This window comes from Panthera leo, chromosome E2 (assembly GCF_018350215.1).
Source record: "Panthera leo isolate Ple1 chromosome E2, P.leo_Ple1_pat1.1, whole genome shotgun sequence".
In the NCBI taxonomy this organism is placed as follows: domain Eukaryota; kingdom Metazoa; phylum Chordata; class Mammalia; order Carnivora; family Felidae; genus Panthera; species Panthera leo.
Window position 1 is genome coordinate 42,246,088 of NC_056693.1, and position 25,969 is coordinate 42,272,056.

The 25,969-nt window shown below is 38.6% G+C and overlaps 1 protein-coding gene across 1 annotated transcript; it reads right to left on the minus strand.

The window, feature by feature from the left end:
* Positions 1 to 419: 419 nt before the first annotated feature.
* Positions 420 to 24,899, minus strand: NAE1 (NEDD8 activating enzyme E1 subunit 1). Its single transcript, XM_042919599.1, has 20 exons — positions 24,802 to 24,899; positions 21,161 to 21,264; positions 21,013 to 21,073; positions 19,778 to 19,808; positions 19,023 to 19,094; positions 18,591 to 18,670; positions 17,902 to 18,011; positions 15,464 to 15,573; positions 14,311 to 14,373; positions 13,851 to 13,914; positions 12,517 to 12,608; positions 10,804 to 10,863; positions 10,588 to 10,721; positions 8,762 to 8,837; positions 8,414 to 8,453; positions 6,839 to 6,925; positions 6,243 to 6,335; positions 3,295 to 3,409; positions 3,160 to 3,209; positions 420 to 659 (listed from the first exon to the last, which is right to left on the minus strand). Exons 1-20 carry the CDS (start codon positions 24,852 to 24,854, stop codon positions 550 to 552), a joined length of 1,605 nt encoding a protein of 534 aa, XP_042775533.1. The 5' UTR covers positions 24,855 to 24,899; the 3' UTR covers positions 420 to 549.
* Positions 24,900 to 25,969: the final 1,070 nt, after the last annotated feature.

Consider the following 25,969-nt stretch of genomic DNA (forward strand, 5'->3'; position numbering starts at 1 on the left):
CCACAAGGAGTTAGGAGAGCCGGCTCCAGGTCCATGAGACCAGGTCAGAGACTGTGGCAGCAGGGCACAGCATGGGTTAAGGGGCCCTCCGAGCCCCAAGCCTGGCCCTCAGTCCTCTCTCCCAATCTTCTTGTCTTTGTTTTCTGATAAAACTATACATCTGAAATATCTGCCTTTTCTTGTAGTCATGGTTGGAAGATGTCCTTTGCTAAAATCTACACATGGGATAAATTCATTATTTAATTAAGACTGTAAGAAAAAATACACTTAAAGCTGTTTCTAATGAAACACAAGAGATTTTTATAAGTAACTAATTAGCAAGCCAGAAATAATGAACTCAATTAGAAATGGGTAACTTTTATTCTCCCAGAAATTGACTGCTTCCTTTCCCCTCCCCCACAGAGAACAAGACAACATTATTACAAATGAGAACAATGTTTATTAAGGAAACAATTTAACACTTCTCCCTTAGCAGAATTTTACAGACTAGAGCACAACCTGAAGGCCATTACGGTTTAAATCACTGACACACGACATAGGGTGCTTATTCTACAACTGGAAAGTTGCTGAAGTTTGTGACATGCCACTATAGATATAAGTATTATTAAAAATTACAAACTGTTTGGTGATTATTTTGATAACCTCCTGAGCAGCAGCTCCTGCAAGGAAAAAGGAGAAGAGCAAATCTTTGAAAAAGGTAAATTTCAAGTTATATAAAAATATTCAATTATGTAAAGAAAACCTTTCTGTTCCAAAAAGAAAGTTGTTTAAAAATAAGCCAAAACAGGAGCGCCTGGGTGGCTCAGTCGGTTAAGCGTCCGACTTCAGCTCAGGTCATGATCTCGCGGTCTGTGAGTTCAAGCCCCGCATCGGGCTCTGTGCTGAAAGCTCAGAGCCTGGAGCCTGTTTCAGATTCTGTGTCTCCCTCTCTCTCTGACCCTCCCCCGTTCATGCTCTGTCTCTCTCTGTCTCAAAAATAAATAAACGTTAAAAAAAAAAAATGTTAAAAAAAAATTTTTTTTAAATAAGCCAAAACAAAGCTTACTGAGTCACATCAAAATCAAGGACTACAATTTTTTATAACTATGTTATTAAAGGAAATAAAAATCTGTCCTATACATTCACACGTTGGGCTATTATGCCACAGATTAAAAGAATGAATTATTTTTAATTGTGGTGGCAAGATATACTACGTAAAAAAGTCAAAACAGTAGTATGGTTGATTGTACTTTTTAAAAAAATACATATAGACAGAAAAGATTCTCAAAGACCACCCAGACCACCCTTCTGTTGCATGTGAATTTTACCTTGTGCATATTTTACTTTTATAATAAAACAGGGGTAAAGGTATATTTGTTCTAAATACATCTATAATTTGGAAATGATCCACATTAAATACTGCCAGGTTGCCATATTATACTCAGTAATAGACTTATACAGTAGTGAGTTTTGAGCAATTACTCAAAGAAAACAATAGAAAAAACAAAAAACTACCAACAGAAAAATTCTTCATCTTTTATAATATTCACGTTCATTGATTCAATAAAATATGAGACTCTATTACATACCAGATCCTCTTCTAGGCACTAGGAATAAAGAACAAAAGACAAAAACCCTTGCCTTCGTGGATCTTACTTTTAACTAGTAAGGGAAAGATAATTTGCAAATTAGTAAAATGTATAGAAATGTATAGAAATGACCCTAAGGACTAAGGAGAAAAAGCAAGGAAGGGGGATACATATGAGTGGAAGAACAGGGACTCAGTTTTAAATTGAGGAGTCAGGAATGGCCTCATGCAACGAAAGTAACATTTAAACAAAGACCTGAAAGAAGTGAGGGAATACAATGGTGTTGTGCAGAATACAAAACACACGTTAGGGACTGAATGTCCTCAAAATTCATGTTAAATCTGTAATACCCAATGTGATAATATTTGGAGGTGAAGAGGATACTGGAGGTCTTTGGGAAGTAAACAGGATTAGATGAGGTCATGGGCAGGGGTCCTCACAAAGGGTTTAGTGCCCATATAAGAAGAGACCCCCAAGAGCTGTGTCCCATCTGTCCTCTCCCCTCCCTGCACAAAGAGGTTATGGCACACAGCAAGATGATAGCCGCCTACAAGCCCTGGACAGGCTTCCTAGAAAACAACCGTGCTGGCCCTGACCTTGGACTTCCAGCTTCCAAAGTTTTTTGTTTTTTGTTTTAAAGTTTATTTATTTATTTTGAGAGAGAGACAGAGAGAGCAAGTGGAGGAGGGGCAGGGAGAGAGGAAGAGAAAGAACCCCCAGCAGGCTCCTTGCTGTCAGCACAGAGCCTGATGCAGGGCTTGAACCCACAAACTGTAAGATCATGACCGGAGCCAAAACTAAGAGTCAGACACTTAACTGACTGAGCCACCCAGGCACTCTTCAACTTCCAAAGTTTTTATGAAAGAGTGGTAATTTTCATTTAAAAAGTATTTATTTGAGAGAGAGAGAGAGAGAGAGAGAGAGAGAGAGAGAAAGTGGGGAAGGGGCAGGGAAAGAGAGAATCCCAAGCCGACTCCACTCTGTCAGCACAGAGCCCGATGCAGGGCTCGAACCCACGAATCGTGAGATCATGACCTGAGCCAAAACCAAGAGTTGGATGCTTAACCAACTGAACCACCCAGGTGCCCCAGAGATGGTAATTTTCAGTTGGGCCTTGAAGAACAGGAAGATTTTAGACGTGCCAGAAATAAGGAGATTTAAGGCAAATGGCCCTGAAAGTTAAGGATTGAAGGAACAGGAAATCAAAGGCATGTCTGGGGGAAAAGGAAGTCACTTGAAAAAACCAAGGGCAGAAAGGCTGAGTGGAATCAGAACACAGTGTATTTTTCATGTTAAATAAGGGACTCTGGACTTGTTTTCTGAAGACCATTGTAGTGTGTATGTGTTTACTGGCAGGGCAGAAGGTTAATTAAGTGAGAGACATGATCAGAGCTATGCTTTAGAAAAATTAATGACTCTTCACTTTAAGATGGACAGCGGTGGGAGAGATGCAAAGCAGAAAGACCAGTGAAATAAACTAAACAGAACATCCTGCTTCACTGACTTCCCTAGTTAAAATAGCTATAAAAACAAAAGTTCATAATTGTACTGTGTAACCACAGATGCCAGTCTTCTCATCTGTGGAACTCACCTCCTAAGAACGCAGCAATGGTGTGTGGCTCAGCAGCTCCATATCGGCAACTACAGAAAAGGATGGAGACGTGAACTTAGATTAGCCTTATGACAGGACAGGTATTATCTCTCATATGCCTTAAAAAATACTCACAATTCATGGACATAATCATCTTTCACCATTACAGATAATCCATATTCCTGAAGGAAGCCAGTGAGACAAGACTTCAGCTTTCCTATATCTTCTTCAACCTGGTAGTTAGATACCCCTACAAATACATAATGTAAATCAATTTTCATTAAAGTAAATACGCAATTCAAAACCAATGGCTCTTTTTAAAATCCAGTTTTAGGTGTTCTAATCAATATAGTAAGGTATGAAACTGAAGAACAAAAATAACAGAAAGCATGAGACCAATATTTACTATCACAAAGCTGTAACAATCAAAGAAACCATCTAAAACCTATTAAAAATTCAAGTTAGGCAAATCTGCTTTGTTTACTGCTCTATATCCAGTATCTAGAAGAGTATCCAGCACATAGTTGGTGTCCAAGAATTATCTGATGGAAGAATTGAATGAATAAGTATGTCTTATTTACACACTTTATAAAAAATTAGGGTGTTTAAAAAATATTATGGTGTTTATTATCCATTTCCAGGAAATTAAATGACACTGAAGACATATAGCTATAAGTAACATTTATTGAATTAATAAATGCTGGACAGTGTTCTAAGTACCACTTATATTAATTGGTTTAATCCTTACAACACTCCTATGAAATAGGTACTATCATTATCCCTGTTTATAGGTGAGAAAACTGAGGCACAGACAGATTAAGTTATTTGCCTGAGTTACTTAGCTCGTAAGTAGCAAAACTGGGATATGAGCCCAGGCAGTTCTTAATGATTCAACTGTAATGTTTCCAAACATTATTATTTCCAAGCTATTATTATTTCTTCTGGAAGGAAAAATATAATTGCTGTAATATTCAAGTGTTTTTAAAATATCAATATTTTTGGGGGTGCCTGGATGACTTAGTCAGTTGAACGTTTAACTTCGGCTCAGGTCATGATCTCATGGCTCATGGGTTCAAGCCCTGAGTTAGGCTCTGTGCTGGCAGCTAAGAGCCTGGAGCCTGCTTTGGATTCTGTCTCCGTCTCTCTCTGCCCCTCCCCTGCTCACACTCTACTTCTCTCTCAAAAATAAACATTAAAAAAAATTTTAAATATCAGTATTTTTTGGCTCCTCTAGTTTAAAAACTATCACTACTCTTCCTCATGATAACACCAACCCTTTACTAAATACTTACAAGGTGCCACATAGTATTAAGTGATTTTCATACATTACCTATATAACCTTTACAAACTGGTAAATACTATTATCACTATTCCATAAATGAGAGAACTGAGATTTGAAGGGAAATAGTGATTCACCCAAGGTCAAGAGACAGTAAGTGACAGAGCTTGGAAGCCTGTGCTCTATGTGGTAGCTAGTCTCCCAAGATGGCTCCCCAATGAACGCTCCTTTGTGCCCTCATGTAGTCCCATCCCACTGTTAATCTAAACTGGCCCTGTGAAGCCAACAGAACATGATGTAAGTGATGCCGTGTTCTAAGGCTTCTGAGGCTAACTCCTAAAATACCTTGTACTTTCCACCTGGATCTTTTGGAATGTTAACTTTGGGGAAGCAAGCCACCATGTAAACAGTCTACCCTAGGAACACTATGCTAAAAGGAAGCCCCAGTTAGCCATGGAAAGATACCTGACTAGCCCCCAAGCAGTTCCAACTATCCCAACTAAAGTGCCAGTCAATGAGTGAAAATGTCATCTTGGATGTCCAGCTCAGTGAAACCTTCAGAATGACTCCAGCCCCAGGCATCATGCAACTCCATGAGTTCCCCTCTCCCCAGTGAGAACTGCCTAACTGAGCCCAGCCAATCCACAAAATCACAAGATAATAATTTACTGTTTTAACTATGTTTGGGGATGATTTGTTATGCAATAAACCAAAAATACAAGCTAATCAAACAATACACATAAAGTAATACATATTTGGTGTTTATTCCTTTTCTTTCTTTTGGTAAGCTTGCTCATTAAGACTGTAACTCAGACATTTGGGGCAACAGATTTTATGATATTCCTAGAATGTGCTGCTGTGCAGTAAACTGGTACAATTAAAATTTTCATCTTTTTGTTTGTTTTTAATTTTTATTTATTTTGAGAGAAAGCCTGTGAGCAAGAGCAGAGAAGGGGCAGAGAGAGGGAGAGAGAGAATCTCAAGCAGGCCCTGTGCTGTTAACTCAGGGCCCAACATGGGGCTCGATCTCAAGAACCTTGAGATCATGACCTGAGCCAAAATCAAGAGTCTAATGTTCAACTGATTGAGCCACCCAGGTGCCCTTATCATCTTTTTTCTTTGAAGTTTATTTATTTATTTACAGAGAGAGTGTATGTGGAGGAGGGACCGCGGGGGGGGGGGGGGGGGGGGGGGGGCGGGGGCGGGGGGGTTGGGTGGGAGGGTGGAGGGAGTGGCAAAGAGAGGGAGAAAGAGAGAACCCCAAGCAGGCTCTGCACTGTCAGCACAGAGCCTGATGTGGGGCTCAAACCCACAAACCGTGAGATCATGACCTAAGCCAAAGTCAGTTGCTTAACTGACTGAGCCACCCAGGCGCCCCTAAAATTATCATCTTAATAAAAATATTCTGGGCAACTGACGATCTTTGTGTTTATACCAATTCTCCAATTACTACATTTACAGACAAAATTCAAGTCATTAGCATACTTTTTATGGCTTTCTCATTCCACTAAATTAAACTCATTCTGAGTCTTAGAAGTAAACTATGGAAACTGACAGAAAAAAATAGTTTTATTCTATATGCATTCAACCAACATTCCCTTGTAATAGTTTAGAATCAAACACCATCTGCAAATACTTAAAACACAAATGGTATTTCCTCACTGAGATGAACTAGGTGTAAATTGTTTACGATGTAGAATTCAAGCACCACTACTGTAAACACCCAAGAAACTTCAAGAATTAATTTAATTTAAGTATTTATTCAAGACTTTATTGTAGATGATAATGCGACTGCTATTCTTACCTGGATATCTACCATGTTGTTTATGAAATCTATCAATAGCCCGTAACATTAAGTATAATACTATCTCATTATCAGGATTGTCCATGCTAGAAACTGAAAGGAAAAAGAAAATTTCAGTATAGTGTGGATAATTCATTACATAAAAACAATGCAGAACTGCATTTACTATATGCTCAAGTTTCAGGATACAAGGCAATTCTATTACAAAATTTAAATATTTTGTGACAATAAAATAGAAAATGATAAATAACAGTAAAACAAAGGCAGATATGTTAAAATGAAACCCAATGGTCTTATGGATGATCAATTATAGTCACATAATCTATTAATGTAGTAACGTTCTGACTTTAGCTCATCTTCGTATCACATGACTTATTCAGTAACCTAAACATGATTTTATGTACATATTAAGTTTCATAATTTGCAATTATAACTACTTAGAAGTAGGACTACTTCTTGGTTTATAGAATAAAATTTAGAGTATAATATTTATATTATCCTGTATATTATCACCATATACTATTATATACAAAATATTTGTATCTCTAAAATTAATTAAAATTAATAACCTAGCATCAAAAGGTTATTACACTTACTTATTTCATCCTTGTTAATTGTATCCAAGCCATATTCTTCAGCTAAGGATCGACATCTTACCACTCGAAGAAATGCAGAATTGGTGCCTGAACACAGGGAAGACATTATGGAAGTAAACAGGTGAGACATTTGAATATTCCAAATCACAAGTCACTTTAAGAACAGGAAATTTTGTGCATACTCTTTACAGACATGGAAATGTGAAGAAATGTCTCTTCAGTTCTAATGGTTAGCAGACAAGTCATCTGAAATTCACATCCTTGGCACTACAACCAGCTCAGCACTGAGTAAGAAGGTGATGGCACCTCTCTGAGCTTGTTTTCATTTGTAAAACAGGGATAATATTACCTATGAAAGTTGTTCTGTGGATCAAATGTGCAAGTGTATGAAGTGCATACTTAGCACAATGCCTGATAGGACTCAGTGAACAGTAGTGTTTACCATATTATGGATAAGTAGTCATAAAGGAGAGCATTATATATGTTGTGTTCTTGGCATATGTAAGACTTTCTAAAACAACAACTTTGTATTAGGGAAATTTTCAAACATACCCCTAAGTAGAGAAAACAGAATAAACTCTCAAATACCCAACACCCAGCTTCTAATCTGGGATCATATAATCTAGTAGAACAAACACAAATGCAAAAACAAGATGCAAGATTGGTGGTAGCAGAAAACATTAAAACTTGGCCTAAACAAGCACTATGGTAGAGCCATTAAAGGGAGAACATGGATAAATGTATTTTAAGGATGGAGACATACAGAATATAGATTTTTGCAGAAGCTTATGGCAATAGCTACAGGGAAAAATCCTCAGCATGTAGAACAAATTTTATTATTCTTAAACAAATTCTTAAATAAAAGAAAATGCTTTGGGTCTCCTGAGGAGTTATCAAGAAGACCCCAGGAGCCGACCTACTCTGAAACTAGATGACAAAATTCTTAATTCCATCACAGTCATTTAACACAGATCAAAGTAAGTATTTACCAATACTATCAATGTACATGTGACTCAAGACTTCACATCCAAAGTCTTCAGATAAAACTTTTCCAAATTATTTAATAGTAGTAAGCTGAAAATAATTCTGTATCAATGACAATTTTCAATTAATTGACCTTCATGTCTTTTTAGCACTGCCATACATAGATACACTCTATCTCTGACCCAGTTTTTTTTTTTTTTTTAAGTTTATTTATTTTGAGAGAGGGAGAGTGTGCACAAGTTGGGGAGGGGCAGAGAGAGAAGAGGAGAGAGAATCCCAAGCAGGCTCCGTGCTGTCAGCACAGAGCCCAACACAGGGCTAGGTCTCATGAACCACGGTATCATGACCTGAGCCAAGATCAAGAGTTGGATGTTTAACCAACTGAGCCACCCAGACACACCTGACCCAGTCTTAAAATACCTTCTCTATTTATTACAAGAGAAAAAAAAAAAAAGCAGCTTACCCAGTAATTATTATCTATACCACTGAGACCATGGAAAATTTTAAATTTTAAACATTTAAAATTTCTGCAAACATTTTGTGGCACATTTTTATCAAGCAAAATGAGGAAATTAATTCAAGGGGACTTACAGAGTAATTTTAATTCTTTCTCTGAAATGGACTCTGGTGCCTGTAAAGAGATAAATGCAGGTTTCACTCCAGTGTAAAAAAGAAGATGAAGAGAGGTGCAGCACAAACCCAATCACTGTGAGATGGGGAGGCTTTCCCCAAGCTCTGGAAGAGGACTATAAAAACACCTTGTTTGCTTAGTGAAGGTCTTTCTCATTAGGCAGGTAAGTGAGTGATCCCTCTAAAGAAGCCCAGAACCAGTACCACACCCTCTATCTCTAAACTTTTTTAGCTCCCAACTTACACGATCAAGCTAAATGGAGCTGTACCATCCATCACAGACACAGTGCACTCAGTTCAGCAGCTTACCTGGCCGATAGACTGCAACAATTTGGCAACATGATTACCCACAGCAGCAGCATCTTTCTTTGCTTTTTCACGGTAACTGGAAAAGAACAATAAAAGGCTATTTTTAACAAATTTTAAAATTAGCAAAATTAAAATTTTTTTAATGTTTATTTATTTTTGAGAGAGAGACAGAGCACGAGTGGAGGAAGGGCAGAGAGAGAGGGAGACACAAAATGTGAAGCAGGCTCCAGGCTCTGAGCTGTCAGCACAGAGCCTGATGTGGGGCTGAAACTCACAAACCGTGAGATCATGACCTGAGCTGAAGTCAGAAGCTTAACCGACTGAGCCACCCAGACGCCCTTAAAATTAGCAAAATTTAAATATCACCATGAAGTAAACAAAATCTCTTTCCTTTTCATGAAAAAATACTGGTCTGGTAACATACAGAATGTGAAAATGCCATGGAAACCCTACCAGCAAGAGCTGTTAGTGGCTGGAAATCTTCCCAGTGTTGGTGATGGACTCTTGCAATCTACTAATAACTGGGCTCCCTCTGTAATTAATAGCAACTTAAAAACTACCCTCCTAGAGGGATCCATGATCCATGCTTCTGAGAGGGCCTGACAAAATACATTACTGAAGAACATGACTTATCTCCTTAAAGTCCAAGGAAAGTTAAATACTTCAAAATTGTCCATCTACAAATTCATGTAAAAACTTTAAGTCTATTTATATTTTCACCCTCTTGTAGATGATCAGATGGTACTATCTCCAGTGTGAAGTCATAGTTCTGTCTATCTTCAGTTGTCTTTTCCCAAGTTTTAAGTAGTTCAACTTTTAGGCTAAGACAACAAAGATGTAGCAGACGTGAAGAGTGTAAGATGTCTAGAGAACAGAGATCTTCTGTGTGACATCATTTGGTTCTTGAGGAGCCCAAGTCAGCAGCCCTGGATTCATGAGCAACGTGCTAAACTACATAAGGGTAATATACAGTGAGACCCATACTTATGACAGTCTATCTAGGTTCAGGCTAGTGATACCTAGAGAGCTGGTGTCTATCTAGTCACAAACTCTTTAAATTATGAAACATTATGATTAAAAATTAATCAAACTAAAGACTTTAAAGTTTTAAGTTACAGATAAAAGATCCTATAGCACCATGGTTAAAAGTATGGAGCTGAGTTGCATGGGTTCAAATCCTGGTTCTGCCATTTACCAGCTATCTGGCTCTGAATAAATTACCTCTTCTATGTTTCAGTTTCCACATCTATAAAACTGGGACAGTAATAGTACCTCTCTCATGGGGTTGTTGTAAATATTACATTAGTTAATACACAGAACAGTTCATTGCAGAGTGAAGTGCTCAAATATTAGGTTTTTGTCACGAAATATGAAAGAAAAAGTCTGCCCCCTAGAGAGTATATATGGGAACCATCTGTACTTTCTGCTCAGTTTTGCTAAAAACCTAAAACTATTCTTTTTTTTTCCTTTTTTTTTTAACGTTTATTTTGGGGAGACGGGGAGACAGAGAGACAGAGTGGGGGAGGGGCAGAGAGAAAGGGAGACAGAGAATCCGAAGCAGGCTCCAGGCTCCAAACCATCAGCAAAGAGCCCGATGTGAGGCTCGAACTGAAGCCGGATGCTCAACCGACTGAGCCACCTAGGTGCCCCAACCTAAAACTATTCTAAAAATAGAATCTATTTTTAAAAATCTGCCCCTAAGTTTTTAAGCTTATTTTCAGACAAATTACAACAGACTTTCATTTGATTTCTGATAGAGTGGTAAAATATATTCATCTGTACTATAAACAGATTTTCTGTTACATAGTTTGAAAACAGTGACTTACACATTTTGCAGCTTTATATATTTGCTTGAATCTGCGATCATATCAGGAATTGTGCCTCGAACAGGTAAATTTCCTTGACCCTCTTTGGCCACAAATTCCTTTAAGGCGCGAGCTAAAATCCAAAATGATGGAGTCTAAAAGAAAAAAAATTAGCATTAAGCAGTATCTGAATTTGACTCAAAGGTTAAGACAGCACTATTTACTTTATGTTGTTACCTGTTTGGTGATATTTATGCAGCGATCATCATTAAATATATCTTCAATACTGCTTGGGATCTAACAAAGGAACATGATACATTTACTAAGAACATGTCCATCTGTATTTTCACTATTTCCCCAAACAAGTTCTTAGAATTTCCACATAGTAATCAAATACAAACTTCTGATGTGCTTATGAGACTTTTATTAAGATTCAGTACCAGACGGGAGATTTGATGAGGAAAAAGAACGGAAGAAAGTCCCCCTCTGCCCACTGGTGTCAGCATTAAAGACTGACCATTCTCTTCCATCATGATTAGAGTACAAAAGGAGCCAAAATAAACCTGTTTATTATAGTTACATTTGAAGATATAACAAAGATTTCAGACATCACTACCAAGCTAGGTTTGTAGTCATGTCCTTCATGTGTTTCCATCTTGTCAAAAATTTGAAACCCTTACACTCTAAGTTAGTTATTATTAGAAGAGACAACAACTCTGACAAAAACTACATAGTAAATTAAGTACTCGTAATGCTGGCAAGATCATCATACATTAATGAAAACTACCGAAATTGTAGGCTTGGACTCTTACAGCTGTGTGGAAAAAAGAAATCTCTTACCAAAACCCTCCTAACTGGTCTGCTTCTGTTCTCCTTACAAGAGCCGGAATTATTTTTCAGAAACATAAATCAGGTCACTCCACTCCCCACTTAAAACACTTCGATGCCCCCACCTGATCCTAGAACTCCTCATCCTTTTGTTCTACTCGAATTTTGTTAATAGCACCTGGTGCATTATCTGTTTGCTTAGTTCACTGTCCCCCAACTATAAGAAGCTTGTTCTTTTTTTTAACTGGAGTAAATTTTACATTCAGTGAAATGAATTTTAAATGTACAGTTTGATGCATGTCTTTTTAATCACCTCAATTAAGACACAGAACATTTTCATCACCCTAGAAAATTGATTGACAAAGCACATATTTTTAATTACTCAGCAACACGATCTCATTGTCTCCAAAAAGTTTGTAATGACAGCTAAGTGCTTTCCTAATATGAAAGGCAGCATTTTTTGCCGTTTTAAATTATAAGAAAATTCTATCTTAAAGTAACAGCTGTGTTATTCCAAATTTTCCAAGAACCTCACTGGCAAGACTTTAACAACAAAACAAAGGGCATATAAACCGAGTTATCTTACAAATAATGTTTTACAGTGTCATTAAGAACATCTTCCATTATATCCAAACAACTACTATCAAAAGCAAATGCAGGATAAGATTTAACTTTTGAGCAACCTATTTCGTACCAGCAAAATATCACCCTCGTTATAAAATTCCTACACCCAAACTGTTACTATTCACAAATCATGTACTTCAAATAATTTATATGAATCATTGTATCACTACTCTATGATGAAGCACTGATACCCATTTTAAAAAGGATGATATAAAATCTTATTAAAGAAGATTCAATCGATATGATAGATATTAATTTCTAATTATGAAACAGTTGTCTATGAAACAACTATTTCATATGAGGACTTCAGAAAACACCTTTCTTGTATGAATGGCTCAGCAAAACTTTTTTTTTTTAAAGTAGGCTTCACGCCCAGTGCGGAACCCAACATGGAGCCCAAACTCACGACCCTGAGATCAAGACCTGAACTGAGATCAAGAGTCTGACGATCAACCAAATGAGCCACCCAGCACCCCTCCTCAGCAACACATTTAATACCTGAGTTGTATTTAGTGCTGTGTTCACATTTTTAATAGCTTCTTCAAAATTCTCTTCATCTTCCGGAGTCCCATTTTCATTCTTTAGAATTCCTAGAAAAATAGAAATTGGCTAGCAAAATAGCCCTTTTCTTCTCACCCCTTTTCTCTACCTAACATTATGGAAATAACTTCATCAGATCTTTCTTTTGAGAGAGGAGTGCGCTAGGGGAAGGGGCAGAGGGAGAGGCAATCTTTTTTGTTGTTGTTTTTTAATGTTTTTAATTTGCATCCAAGTTAGTTAGCATATAGTGCAATAATGATTTCAGCAGTAGATTCCTTAATGCCCCTTACCCATTTAGCTCATCCCCCCTCCCACAACCCCTCCAATAACCCTGTTTGTTCTCCATATTTAAGAGTCTCTTATGTTTTGTCCCCCTCCCTGTTTTTATATTATTTATGCTTCCCTTCCCCTATGTTCATCTGTTTTGTATCTTAAAGTCTTCATATGAGTTAAGTCATATGATATTTGTCTTTCTCTAATTTTGCTTGGCATAATACTCTCTAGTTCCATCCAGGTAGTTGCAAATGGCAAGATTTCATTCTTTTCGATTGCTCAGTAATACTCCATTGTATTATATACCCCACCTTTATTCATTCATCTGTCGATGGACATTTGGACTTTTTCCATACTTTGGCTATTGTGGATAGTGCTGCTACAAATGTTGCAGTGCATGTGCCCCTTCGAAACAGCACACCTGTATCCCTTGGATAAATACTAGTAGTGCAATTGCTGGGTCGTAGGGTAGTTCTATTTTTAAACAGGGAGAGGCAATCTTAAGCAGGCTCCACGCCCAGCACAGAGCCCAGCTGGGGGCTCTATCCCAGACCCGGGGATCGTGACCTGAACCAAAATCAAGAGTCGGATGCTCAGCCGACTGAGCTACCCAGGCACTCCAAACCTTATCAGATCTTAAAAGAAGGATTGGATATTGAAACTTAAGAACAAACAGGCTTATTGTTACTCAAATTATTTTTAGTAATATTAGTAGCTAACCTTTATTTTTTACTCTGTATCAGACATGGTTAAATGTACTTCAGATTTTACTGTATGAATGAATCCTCACAACAACTCTATGAGCAGCCCCCAATTCCTCCTCTACTGATGAGGAAACTATCATTAGTCATTTTAAAAACTATACAAGGAGTGGCTCCAAACCTCCTCTGAGGAAAAATAAAATAAAAACTCATGATGCCATCAGTCTGACAAAGCTGCTGACAGAAATCCAATAAACAACTTCAATCAATTTGTTTTTCAAACTTTATACAACATTCAGTTATATCCCATCATATTACCTTGTCTAATCAAATCTCTGAAGTCTTCTTTTTCCTTATACGTTTTAGGTATTCGTCCATTTGTCTAAATTGGTTAAAAATTTTAAATTCTAGTTATAAAAAACCAAAACATGGAAATTGAGAGTCCAAACTTCTCCCCATTCTCCCATCCACATGAGATTTCATCAGCAAATACATACCTCAGTGAAATCAGAGGCTGACTTGAAAGAAAACAAAAACTGCGAGCCATTTTTCTACATTCCCCACTGCCAGTTTCAGAATGACATTTATTGATATTTGATTTCGCTAGTAAAAGTATCAGTATCAAAAGAGGAACTGCCAGATTTAAACAGAAAAGCACCCACCTGCCCAATTACCACATAAGGAAAAAAGTTAATCTCCTACTCTCCTTCACTGAAATCCTTTATAATAAATTGAAAATACAGTCACATATGGAATTTGTTTTTAAAAAAAGACATACTTCACTATACCACTGTGCTAAATATTTAGCTACGATCACAATCCATGGAGTATGGCTGTGGTCCTAAAAATGAAAGAAATATCGAAGAAAATGTCAGTATTAGTTAACATTAATTAATTTACAGTTATTCTTCATTAAACCATCTCATTTTCAACAAATCCAATAATATATATGATCATCTTCCAGTATATGTAGTATAATGAATGAAGGAAAATGAATTGGGTTAATGAAATTGCTTTATAAGCTTTTTTATAAGCAGTGTCCAATTTAATCCTGAACTGGCAGGCTTGTACAATGATTAAGTTTTTCTAAGTTTATTTATTTTTGAGAAAGACAGAGTGTGAGTCGGGGAGAGGCAGAGAGAAAGGGAGACACAGAAACCAAAGCAGGCTCCGGGTTCCAGGCTGACAGCACAGACCCTGACACTGGGCTCTAACTCACAAACCGTGAGATCATGACCTGAAGCGAAGTTAGATGCTTAACAGATTGAGCCACCCAGGCGCCCCAGGTTTGTACTATGTGGGTCCCCATTTTCCCATCAAGAAAACAGTCTCAGCGACTGCCACCCAAAAAGAAAACTCAAATCTCTTGATTTCAGAAACCAATCCTAGACTGAGAAAACCGTCTCTTGTGATGAAACAAATAACCAAATACCCACATTTTAATTAATACATGGGTAGGAAAAAACACATACTCCTTTAATTATATAGTCTGTTATAAATATCATTATTTCTATAATGAAATATGAGTTGCCTTGGTAACTCTTCAAACATTAAAAGTAAGTTTCAAAAGCAATCAATTTCAACAAACACCCGCTTCAAATCCATACTATTTTAAAAAGTACATCTAATTGTTTAGAAACGGGCCATGAAGAGGTCTGCTGGGATATGTTAATGTCTAATTTCTTGACCTGGGTGTTGATTACACAGATATAGTCAGCTAATGAACTTCTCTTCAATAAAAAAGCTTTTTAAATTTTGGTCAAAAACAAATTTATTTCAAAACAATTAAGTACAATGTTGTTACTACATAATCTGGATGACATGAATATGGATGTTTATAGTATTTTCTCACTTTGGTGTAATTCAAAAACCTTAGGTTAAAAAAAAACTTTTAATCTATCTATAAATTGAAGGTTATATATACTACCAACCTTTTTTTCCATATGATCCAAATCATATGACTGAAAATGTTCTCTCAGTTCAGGAAATGGTTTATCCAGTCGTAGATCCTCTAATGCATTATCTGGATGAGATTCTATTACTGTGAAACAAATAATCCCAAAAGATAAACTTCTTTAGTGATACTTCTAGAATATACTACATTATAGAAATTTAAGAAATCTAGTTTCTAAATGGGCATAGGGCCTACAGGTTTTTTTCTGTTCATTTTTTTTTTTTAACCAAGAAACTGATTTTATTTATTTATTTTTATTTTATTTTATTTTTAATCTTTATTTATTTTTGAGAGAGAGAGAGACAGAGTGCAAGCGGAGGAGGAACAGAGAGAGGGAGACACAGAATCCGAAGCAGGCTGCACAGAGCCCGATGCGGGGCTCGAACCCACAAACTGTGAGATCATGACCTGAGCTGAAGTCAGACGCCCAACCGACTGAGACACCCAGGCGCCCCATGATTTTATTTATTTTTTTAAGTTCCACACCCAACGTGGGGCTCATATTCACAACCCCGAGATCAAGAGTTGCATGCTCCACCAACTGAGCCAGCCAGGTGAGATAAATTTACATACAGATATATATTCATATTTTACTAAATGCACAAATCATAAGTTGACTATAGTTTTAATAAAAGTAAAATAGAACTGAATTATCTTGCCATTATAATTGAAAAAGATCAAAATTGATAAAATGTGTGTTCAGATAGCATTTAACAATCCACCCTTCCCTTCCTGTGGCCTTCAATAGACATCATCACCATCTTCCTAGACCTCTTCTCTAGAAAGCTGATGGTTATCCTTGACTTTTTTTTTTAAGACTTTAGTTTTAAGTAACTTCCACACCCAAAGTGGGGCTCAAACTTACAACCCCAAGATCAAGAGTCGCATGCTCTTCTGACTGAGCCAGCCAGGTGCCTCTATCCTTGACTTCTTTCTTCCTTGGCCCAACATCAGTCACACCACGTGTCCTGGTATCACTTCATACACAGTTCCCCACATGAGGGGAGTACAGGAACATGTAATTTCAGTGAGTGGTTAGGGCTAGGCCTAGTTCTGTTACTTGCTAGCTGTGTGACCTTGGGCAAATAACTTAATCTCTCTGTGCCTCAGCATCCTCATCTGCAAAAAGCAGATGTGTAATAGTATCTACCTTATAAGAATTTTAGAAAGATTATATGAAATAATCCACATTAAGGCAGGCACACAGCTAGCAATATTAACCCTCATTACTATCTACCTCCTCTTCCCTATCCTTATAATATCTGCCTTAAGGCAGAGGCTCAGGGGGCCCCAGGGTGGCTCAGTTGGATAAGCTTCTGACTTCAGCTCAGATCATGATCTCACACTCCGTGGGTTCGAGCCCCGCATCGGGCTCTGTGCTGACAGCTCAGAGCCTGGAACCTGCTTCCGACTCTGTGTCTCCCTCTCTCTCTGCCCCTCCCCCACTCACGCTCTGTTTCTCAAAAATGAATTAAAAAAAAAAAAAAAAAGCCCCACAGGGGCTTAGTCTCTGTCTCTCTCAACTAGCTACACCACCAGAAATTTTCTAACAGCAGCACTTGCCTCTAATTTTCACCTCTTCAAATCCATTCATTTTCTACCCCACTTTAGGGTGACACATTTGAAACAAATTTTTCACCCTGTCACTCTCCCACTTACAACTCTTAAAGAGCCTACCACCACCTGCCAGAAGTTTATCCCACAAGCCACTCCCAAACTACCAAGCAGATACTACTCCCCAGTGATACTACCAACACCAGTGGCTATCAACTGCTCTAGCAGAGTACCTGCCTCAGAGCAATGCAGAATACTGAATGAAAACTGTCCAATAATTTAAGATCAAACAGTTGTAAGTAAAAGGCTAATATCATTCTTGAGCTCATGCCAACCTGCCTATGAATGACCTCAATCTCCTAGAACACTGTTTCCTTGGAACAATAAGGTAAATGCTTTGCTTATTATGTAGAACTGTTCCTGAACTGGGGGAGCCTATTGTCAATATGAGAATGGAATGAAAGATTGGAGAAAAAGTGGTATGACATCTATCTATGTGTCACTGTGGCCCACACACCATGGCTCTCACCTATAGCAGCCCTATGTGCCCTATGCGGGTTAGGAGGCAAAAAAAAAAAAAAAAAAAAAGCAAAAGCTAGGGACTTGCATAGCTGGTGGGCCTCCTAATAAGATGAAAAAGCTGTATCTGTTGTATTTCCTGCTTTGCATCCTTCTATAGTGCTAAGTAAAGGAAATATTAGATTAACGTCTGTTGATTTTGATTGCCACTCTGAACCTGTAACCATAGTCGTGCTGTTACAAATTTACTTTGTAATTTAAAACGGACTTCCTAAATTGTCAAGTTTCTAAAACTGTAGCGAAAGCAACCAATGGCAAGCACCATATGTGCAACAGTTTTACCTGGATGTTCTTTTATAATGATCCTCATATAACCAACTAGTCCATATGTCCTACAGATCAAAAGAGGGATTTGGGAATTCCAGAGGACATCTGCTAAACGTAGTAATGTACTGTAAAAGGAAAGCACAATAAGTAAGACCATAAGCAAATGTATATATGCCAAACATGAAAGCACATTAAAATAAAGAAATTTTCTTACTAATTAATGCAAAGATAGATCTATTACATTTACATATGCAGGTCATGGATACACTGAAAAACAAGCAATTCCAGAAGGCTGCAGTCTCACAGAAAGTGTATTTTTTGGACTAGAGGGATATGAAAGCCTCTTTTTTGTATTAGGGACAATGTTCTTGAAAGACACTTCCTGACATTTCCATAACAAAGAGGAAAATATGTATTTAAAACTCTAGTATACATCAAGCACACTATAATTCTAACTAGGTTTTTTTCACTAAAAAAATAACCAAGGTTTAATTTAACTGCTCTAAATATGTATTAAGAAAAGTTTCACATCTCAGTACTTTTCTCTTTCCTATCTTTTCGATGTTGGAGATTTATAAGTACTTCCAATTAAAGGTTTCTGTGGAGTTTAAGAATTTTAAAAACTATAGACTCTGCAGAGAAAACAAAAACTGTTCAAATCTAATAAGACACTAAGATAAAAACAAATTATCATAAAAATTTACCTTTCAGGAAGCTGAGTTGCAACCACAATGGTAAACCTACAGAAAAATGAAGGATCATTGTCTAGAAGGTTTTCTGGACTCTAAATAGGACACAGGAAAAGAATTCAACAATTTCACAATCACATTAAACATGTCAGAAACAGTTAAGGTATTTAAGAACAAATGAGGCAACATGCTAGACTCCAATTTTCAGTAATTCAACTCTCAATTAAACATAAATATACAAAAGGTTCAAAATTCTAAATTCTGTGGTGCCTGGCTGGCTCAGTCAGAAGAGCATGTGACTCTTGATCTCAGGGTCAGAAGTTCGAGGCCCATGCTGGTTGTAGAGATTATTAAAATAAATAAACTCAAAATTCTAAATTCTTAGGGCTTTGAATTATTAAAAAGTTACATTTCTACACAGAAATAATAATGTGTATACAAATATACCTCTTCCACAAAACTCCCAGAGACGTCGTTATTTAATTCTTGTAAGAATTCCATGGCAGCTTGAGCTCGGTTCTTTTTAAAAACAAAGCATTTGACTCGAATTAGAAAAAATTTGGTTAAAATGTAACCCCTCAATTTACAGATCAAGCAAACATACTATAAAACTACCCAAATTTCATGCATAGATATGACAGTTCTGCTTTTCATAGTATTTAAACTGAGGCCAAACCAGAGTATTATTTAAACGACTAAATTATTTGCACGCTACTTTTCTGATTAGGCAAATGACCAGAAAACCTTGGGTAGCAGGCAGAGATATTCTGGACCAACTCTAAGCTCCTACATTTACAATCCTATATAAGAGAAAACAATCAAAGAAACAGTCATTTCCATTGAGAATATTGTACTAAGTTGACTATTATACCTTTTAAGATTTTTAATATGGAATACACAAAAATAAAAGATATGCTAACTTTTAGTTAAAAGTTTTGTTAAATAGAATATTCCATCCTCTAAACATTAACATCACTCAAGGTTTAGCTTTAATACAAGTTACATCATAAAAACAGTACTTTTAAGTTCTTAAACTACCAAGCATATAAAGAGTTGCAAGATATTAAAAAAAAGAGCTAATTTAACTTTTTTCTCAGAGAAATAATAAGCTCTTTCAAAGTCAAAGCTCTTCAAGCAATCAAAACATAGTGGCATCATGAGATGCTTAACACAACTATAGTCTGTAATAAATTGATGTTTACCTTGCCGATGCTGCTTCTTTGAAGGAAAAAACTAAAATAGAATTAAAAAAAATTAAGGGCTTCTTTGACTCTAAAGGAAAGGTTATATTTCATTCATACTATGAAACAAACTATATTTTGATTACAGGTTATAACAACCTTGCTGGAGAAAGATAACGAGATGAAACTTCTAATCAAAGACCAGGCTAACATATCAATGTTTCCAAAGTGTGTACCACAGCATATGAATTTCATAAGATGCTATGAGAGAAAAAAAGTTCCCTGGTTTTACAAAGTTTAGGAAACACAATATGTTCTATTTCCCCCTTGGAAATTCATAATATGTATAATACACATGACATTAAAATCTTATAGAAATGCTTAACTTCATTTGGCCCATTTCCCAAACTTATTGGACCATGAAATACTTTTACCCATTTAGCACCTATTAACATCCCCCAGAGCCAGTGTTCCACAGACCACACGGGAAATGCTATATTGAACTGCTTGTTTTTGTAGGTAACTCTAATTGACTTATTCAAGCTTCTTCCCACACATACCCTTTTCACGTGTCAAGGTCCAGATCTGAGGCTGGGTACCATTTTGTAGCACAAAATTCGTGGCTCCATAAAAAAAGAAATCTTATTCTTATCACACACTGCTCTAACCAACCAAGTAAGCAAAGATAATGGAACTTTTTCTTTAGAGATACCAATAAAAGGACGCTGTTGTGGATATACTATAGCCCAATATCAAAGTTCAATATGAACTAAATTCTGACTTTCCTTGAGTGTACTCATTGTTGTCACATACTAACAAATATAATGAGAGATTCCAGCCTCCAAGTCCCTGAAAAGAGCTTGAAATCCAAATCTGGGAATGCGTTGGAAGCTAAATTACGATCATCTTTTAAAAAATGATACACAGGCCATCTTTAAAATAGCACTTTTACAGAGACAGTGGAGTGTACAGAGAGATATACCTGGACTAAGCTCACAAGAAATACAAATAAAAGGTAGTTTTTATTATTCTTATAATCCAAAAAATACAATTAATTATAAAAAAATTATATATATATATATACACACACACGTGTGTATTATTTATGTATGTATATATATACACACACACGTGTATATATATATGTATATATATATATACACGTGTGTGTGTATATATATATATATATATATATATATACATAAATAATAAACACCTTCCCTAACAGGCATGTGTTTGAAAAGAATAGAACATACTTATTTCCAGCATCTTCTCCGCTGACCTGATTTCCATCAATAATTGTAAATGAACCAATACCTGGAAGACAAAACAGAGTCAGCCAAGAATACATATTTCTAGTTCAAAACCATAAGGGGTAAATTTACAACCACAAAACTACATTACCTGGTAGTACCAAGTTTTTTAGAATTTCAGTTCCTGTGGCTGTTGCATTTATTAGGCAAACGTGAGCAGATTCTAAAGCCTCTTGCCCATGATCACCCCACAACCTATAAAACAAGACACAAATTCAACATTTTTAAAACTTTCATACAAATGCAACTTTCTTAATTGGATGCTGACCTGTGATCTTCAAAGTGTTCTTGCATAGAATGGCTGCTGTGATGACCACAGCACACATGTGAGACAGGAACAGCAGCAGGTGTTATGGGGATTATATAGCTAAGTAACCTGAAACTCAGGTTGATGCCTGGCATGCATGATTACAAGGAGGTCAAATCAGTACTAAAAACCTTGCCTTCCAGCTCCTTGTCCACTACCCTTTTCAAGTCAGATAACTTACAGAACAGAGTCTTTAGATATATTCATTAACATTATAGAAGTACCTTAAAACCTATTCTGTTCTCTATTTCATTTCTCCTTAAATTATATAGACTAGTATATTTAAGATCTTGACATAGAATTTACCACTGTGACATCTGCAAGAGTGAGAAAAGGTTTACCAAGAAAACTGAATTATTGTCATCTGAAAGGCCTCACATTGACTTCTACAGGAGTGCTTTAAAATATAATACCAGGGACACCTGGGTGGCTTAGTCAGTTGAGTGTCCGACTCTTGATTTCAGCTCAGCTCATGGGATCGAGCCTCGCATGGGGCTCCATGCTGGGTGTGGAGCCTGCTTGAGATCCTCAAGCCCCACCCCCACTCTCTCTCCTGCCCTTTTCCCCTGCTCGCTCTCTCTAAAAAAAATAAAATAAAAAAATATAATACCCAATGCTCACTTTAGTAGCATGATTAATAAATGCATAAAATGCATACATTAACAAACACAAAGATATAATAAGGATTAGACATATATTTTATAAGCTGATTCACACTGGCATATCATTAACGGGGCAAGGTACATGATCACACACGCACCATGGCATCTGGGCCAACCTGGTTACCTTCACCCAGAAAGCCCATTATCTTTTCTTGTCAGTATGGAAAGTATAGGCGGAGCCCAAACCCTTAGAAAAATGCTACAGTGTGGAGGACTGATAGGCTTTAATGGGCTTTCCCTGTCACCTAATCTAAAGCAGATTCCCTGTTATTGTGTAGCCAGTATGTCCTCCAGAGCATATCACAACTGTTTTTTATTTGCTGAACATCCATCTTTCTATTCCACTCTAAGCTCCATGAGGGCCCAGATGACTCCCTATATGCACTGCTGGAGACCCAATGCCTGGCACACTGCCTTGCCCAGGGTAAGTGATCACTGAACAGCTGTCAAATGAAAGGAGGAATAGCACAGAAGAACCAGACAGACTGGAAACATCTGGGGTTTTTTTCTATGAAAGTAGGGCACACAGAAGACACCTGACATATTTGGCTGATGTCTACTTGGGTAGTCAGTGAGCCTAAGAGAACGCTGATGCATCTCTAGGTAACATGTTTCAAGAAAGAGGCCACACAAGAAATCAATCCTCTTTGCTCCCTTGCTGGCTTAGCTATGGAACACAAGGCCTTGTTGATTGTTGCCCAGCTGCACAACTTTGCTTCTAGCTGCCTCACTCTGACATTTTAAAACCAATAGCCAAGTCTCATCATGAAAAGTAAAATTTGGTCCTTAACTGGACTGGACTCAGCAAAAACTCTCTCTTGTTAAAGTTTCTTAGTAACGTAAAAATACCTTCTCAGCTCTGTCTTGTGTGGTTATAACTGAACATTCAAAACACAAGCAATGTTGGGGTGCGTGGGTGACTCAGTCAGTTAAGCATCCAACTTCAGCTCAGGTCATGATCTCACAGTTCATGGGTTCGAGCCCCATGTTGGGCTCTGTGCTGAGAGCTCAGAGCCTGGAGCCTGCTTTGGATTCTGTGTCTCCCTGTCTTTCTGCCCCTCTCCTGCTCACATTCTCACTCTGCCTCTTTCTCAAAAATAAACATTAAAAAATTAAACAAAACAAAACAAAACACAAGCAATGCTAAAAATTTATAAGAGAACACAAGCTGGTTATAAGGGCTCTGTCACCTTGCTACCTTTCCCAGAAGCTTGGGAGCAGAGTGATGTGAATGAGTACAGGCTCTGAAAAAGCCAGAAGGGCCTGTTTGTTTGTTTGAATTTTTTATTTTTTTTTAATGTTTATTTGTTTTTGAGAGAGAAATAGAAAGAGAGAGCCAGGTAGGGGCAGATAGAGAGGGAGACAGAATCTGAAGCAGGTTCCAGGCTCTGTCTGAGCTGTCAGCACAGAGCCTGATGCAGGGCTCAAACCCACAAGCCGTGAGGTCATGACCTGAGCTGAAGTTGGATGCTTAACCGACTGAGCTACCCAGGTGCCCCTAAATTTTTTTTAATGTTTATTTATTTTTGAGAGAGAGAAAGAGAGAGACAGAATCTGAAGTAGGCTCCAGGCAGTGAGCTGTTAGCACAGAGCTGGACGCGGGGCTCAAACTCACATACCCAAGATCATGATCTGAGCCAAAGTCAAACACTTAACCAATTGAGCCACACAGGAGCTCCAGAAGGGCCTATGTTTAATTTACATCCTAGCTCAAATATATGGAAGACTTCAGACGAGTTATCTAACTTCTCCAAGACTGTTTCCCCATCTATAAAGCCAAGAGAATGTCTGCCTTCAAAGCTGCTCTCAGAATTAAGTGACTAAAGCCTCTTAATACAGCAGTAGACTGGAGGTACAAATGGGAGTTCAAGGGGACATAGGGACATACTGTAACTTCTCCCGGCCTGGGGGCTCCAAAAGAGGATGGGGACCAAGCATTTGTGTTACTTCCACTGCCTTAACATACAGAAAATGCTCAATAAATAAGGAATGGGGAATGTAAAGAGAAAAAGCAAGGCAGAAGAATTAGCCAAGGACCTGCCTGATGGCTTAGACCTTCAGTGTCTATTAAGGTAGCCTGTAGCCACGTTTGGCTACTGAGCACTAAAAATGAGGCCAGTCGGAACTAAGATGTGCTTACAGGTATAAAATGCCAGGTTTCGAAGACAATATGGAAAAAAAAAAAAAAGTAAAGTATCCCTAACAAATTTGTATATTGATTAAGTGTTAAAATGGTGTATTTTAGGCATAGTGGGTTTAAATAAACTGTATTTTCCACCTGTTTGTCTTTTTTAATGTGGCTGCTAGCAAATGTGTAATTACATATGCAGCTCACACAATACTGGCATTATATTCCTACTGGACAGCGCTGGCTGTCCCTAACACTCGGCGCCGCTCTCAGCAGACAGGACGGGGTACTCGCGATTCCCCAATTCTGCTAAATGAGGAGTGAGAGCGCAGCGAGGCGGGGCCGACTGCCGCCCTGGTGACCGGGCCGACGCTGGGACCGCGCACCTCGAACTGCACACCTCGTGGCGGACAGGCGCGCCCCCTGGAGAAGGGGAGTCCCGACCCTCAAAGGGTATCTCAGGGGCCCCCAGTCTGGGAAGCCCCCAGAGCCGGCTCCCCAACGCCAGGACTGCCCGCCCTGGCCTAGAGGGAGGCCTGTAAGAGGCCCGCCCGCGCCGCCCGCTGGCTTAGGCCCGGCCGGGACGTAGAAGAGCCCGCCGGCCGGCCCGCCCGACTCGGTGAGCCCTGGCTCACCTCAGCTGCCGGTCGTACTTCTGCTCCTTGAGCAGCTTCCCCGGTTGCGCCATGGCCGCACCCGCCGCGCGAACAGCCGAGCCCCTACCGAACACCGCCACCACTTCCACGAGTGCGCAGGCGCATTGAGCGCCCCTTCGTCGCCGCTGCCTCCCGCGCGCCGCCCGCAGGGGGCGCCACTACCTCACTGCGCACGCGTCGCCAGTACACCTGGGGCGTATGCGGGCACAGCCGGAACCCAGAGTAGTGTCTTTTCCCGAGGCTCCAGCCCAGCTAGGCTGCCAGTCCGTGACTTTGTACGTGCAGTAACTGTGGGGGATTCTGGCTTTGGAATCAGGCAGATTTGGTCTTTAACCACGTACTAGTTGTGAAATATGTTCTTTATCTCTCAAATCCTCTGTTTGCTCATCTGTGCATTGGGGATAAATGGGTCTCCATCACCGGGTCTTAAATGAGATTTTGAATACACAGAGCCAAACTCACAAAAAATCCTGAATGGATAATAACTTTCATTATTATGATCATTATTGTTCACTCATTTCTTCCATCCTCTCCATGCAACAAGCCCACACAAGGGCCTGTTTCAAACCACAAAGTTAGCTGCTCCCAACTGCAGATATAAAGACAAAGAAGTCCGAGATCCTGTTCTTGAGAAGTTCACGGTCTTGAGAAGGGAGAGAGACAATAAATAAGTACTTACTAGACAATGTGGCCCTCCTATAAATCGAGGGAAGCTGGGGTGCTGGAAGGTGCACAGAGGAACTCCACCCACTCCCCCCTCCTCTCTCCAGGAATGTTTCACATGGTGCTGGCAAGGAAGAACTTTTAAAGCAGAAGGAATAGCAGGTGTCATTCTTGGGAGGCAGAGAAGGCATGGCAGGATGGAGGCTTTAAAGGAAATTTGGTGTAGTGGGGAGTTAGACAAAGAGTAGGAAGAGGTCAGGGGAGGCTTGATAGACAGCAGGGGCCAGGTTGTGAGGCCGTGAACATAAAAGCGAGAAGGAATTTAAAGCCCTCTACTTCCTGAAAAGAGCCACTTTTGGGGGGAAGAGGATGGCTGCCCCGTGAGGATGGGTGCCAAGGAAGAGGGTTGCTCCAAGAGGAAGAGGGAGAGGAGACTGGAAGCCAATCAAACAGCAGGGAGGAAGGTGAGGATTCTTTCCCCCTC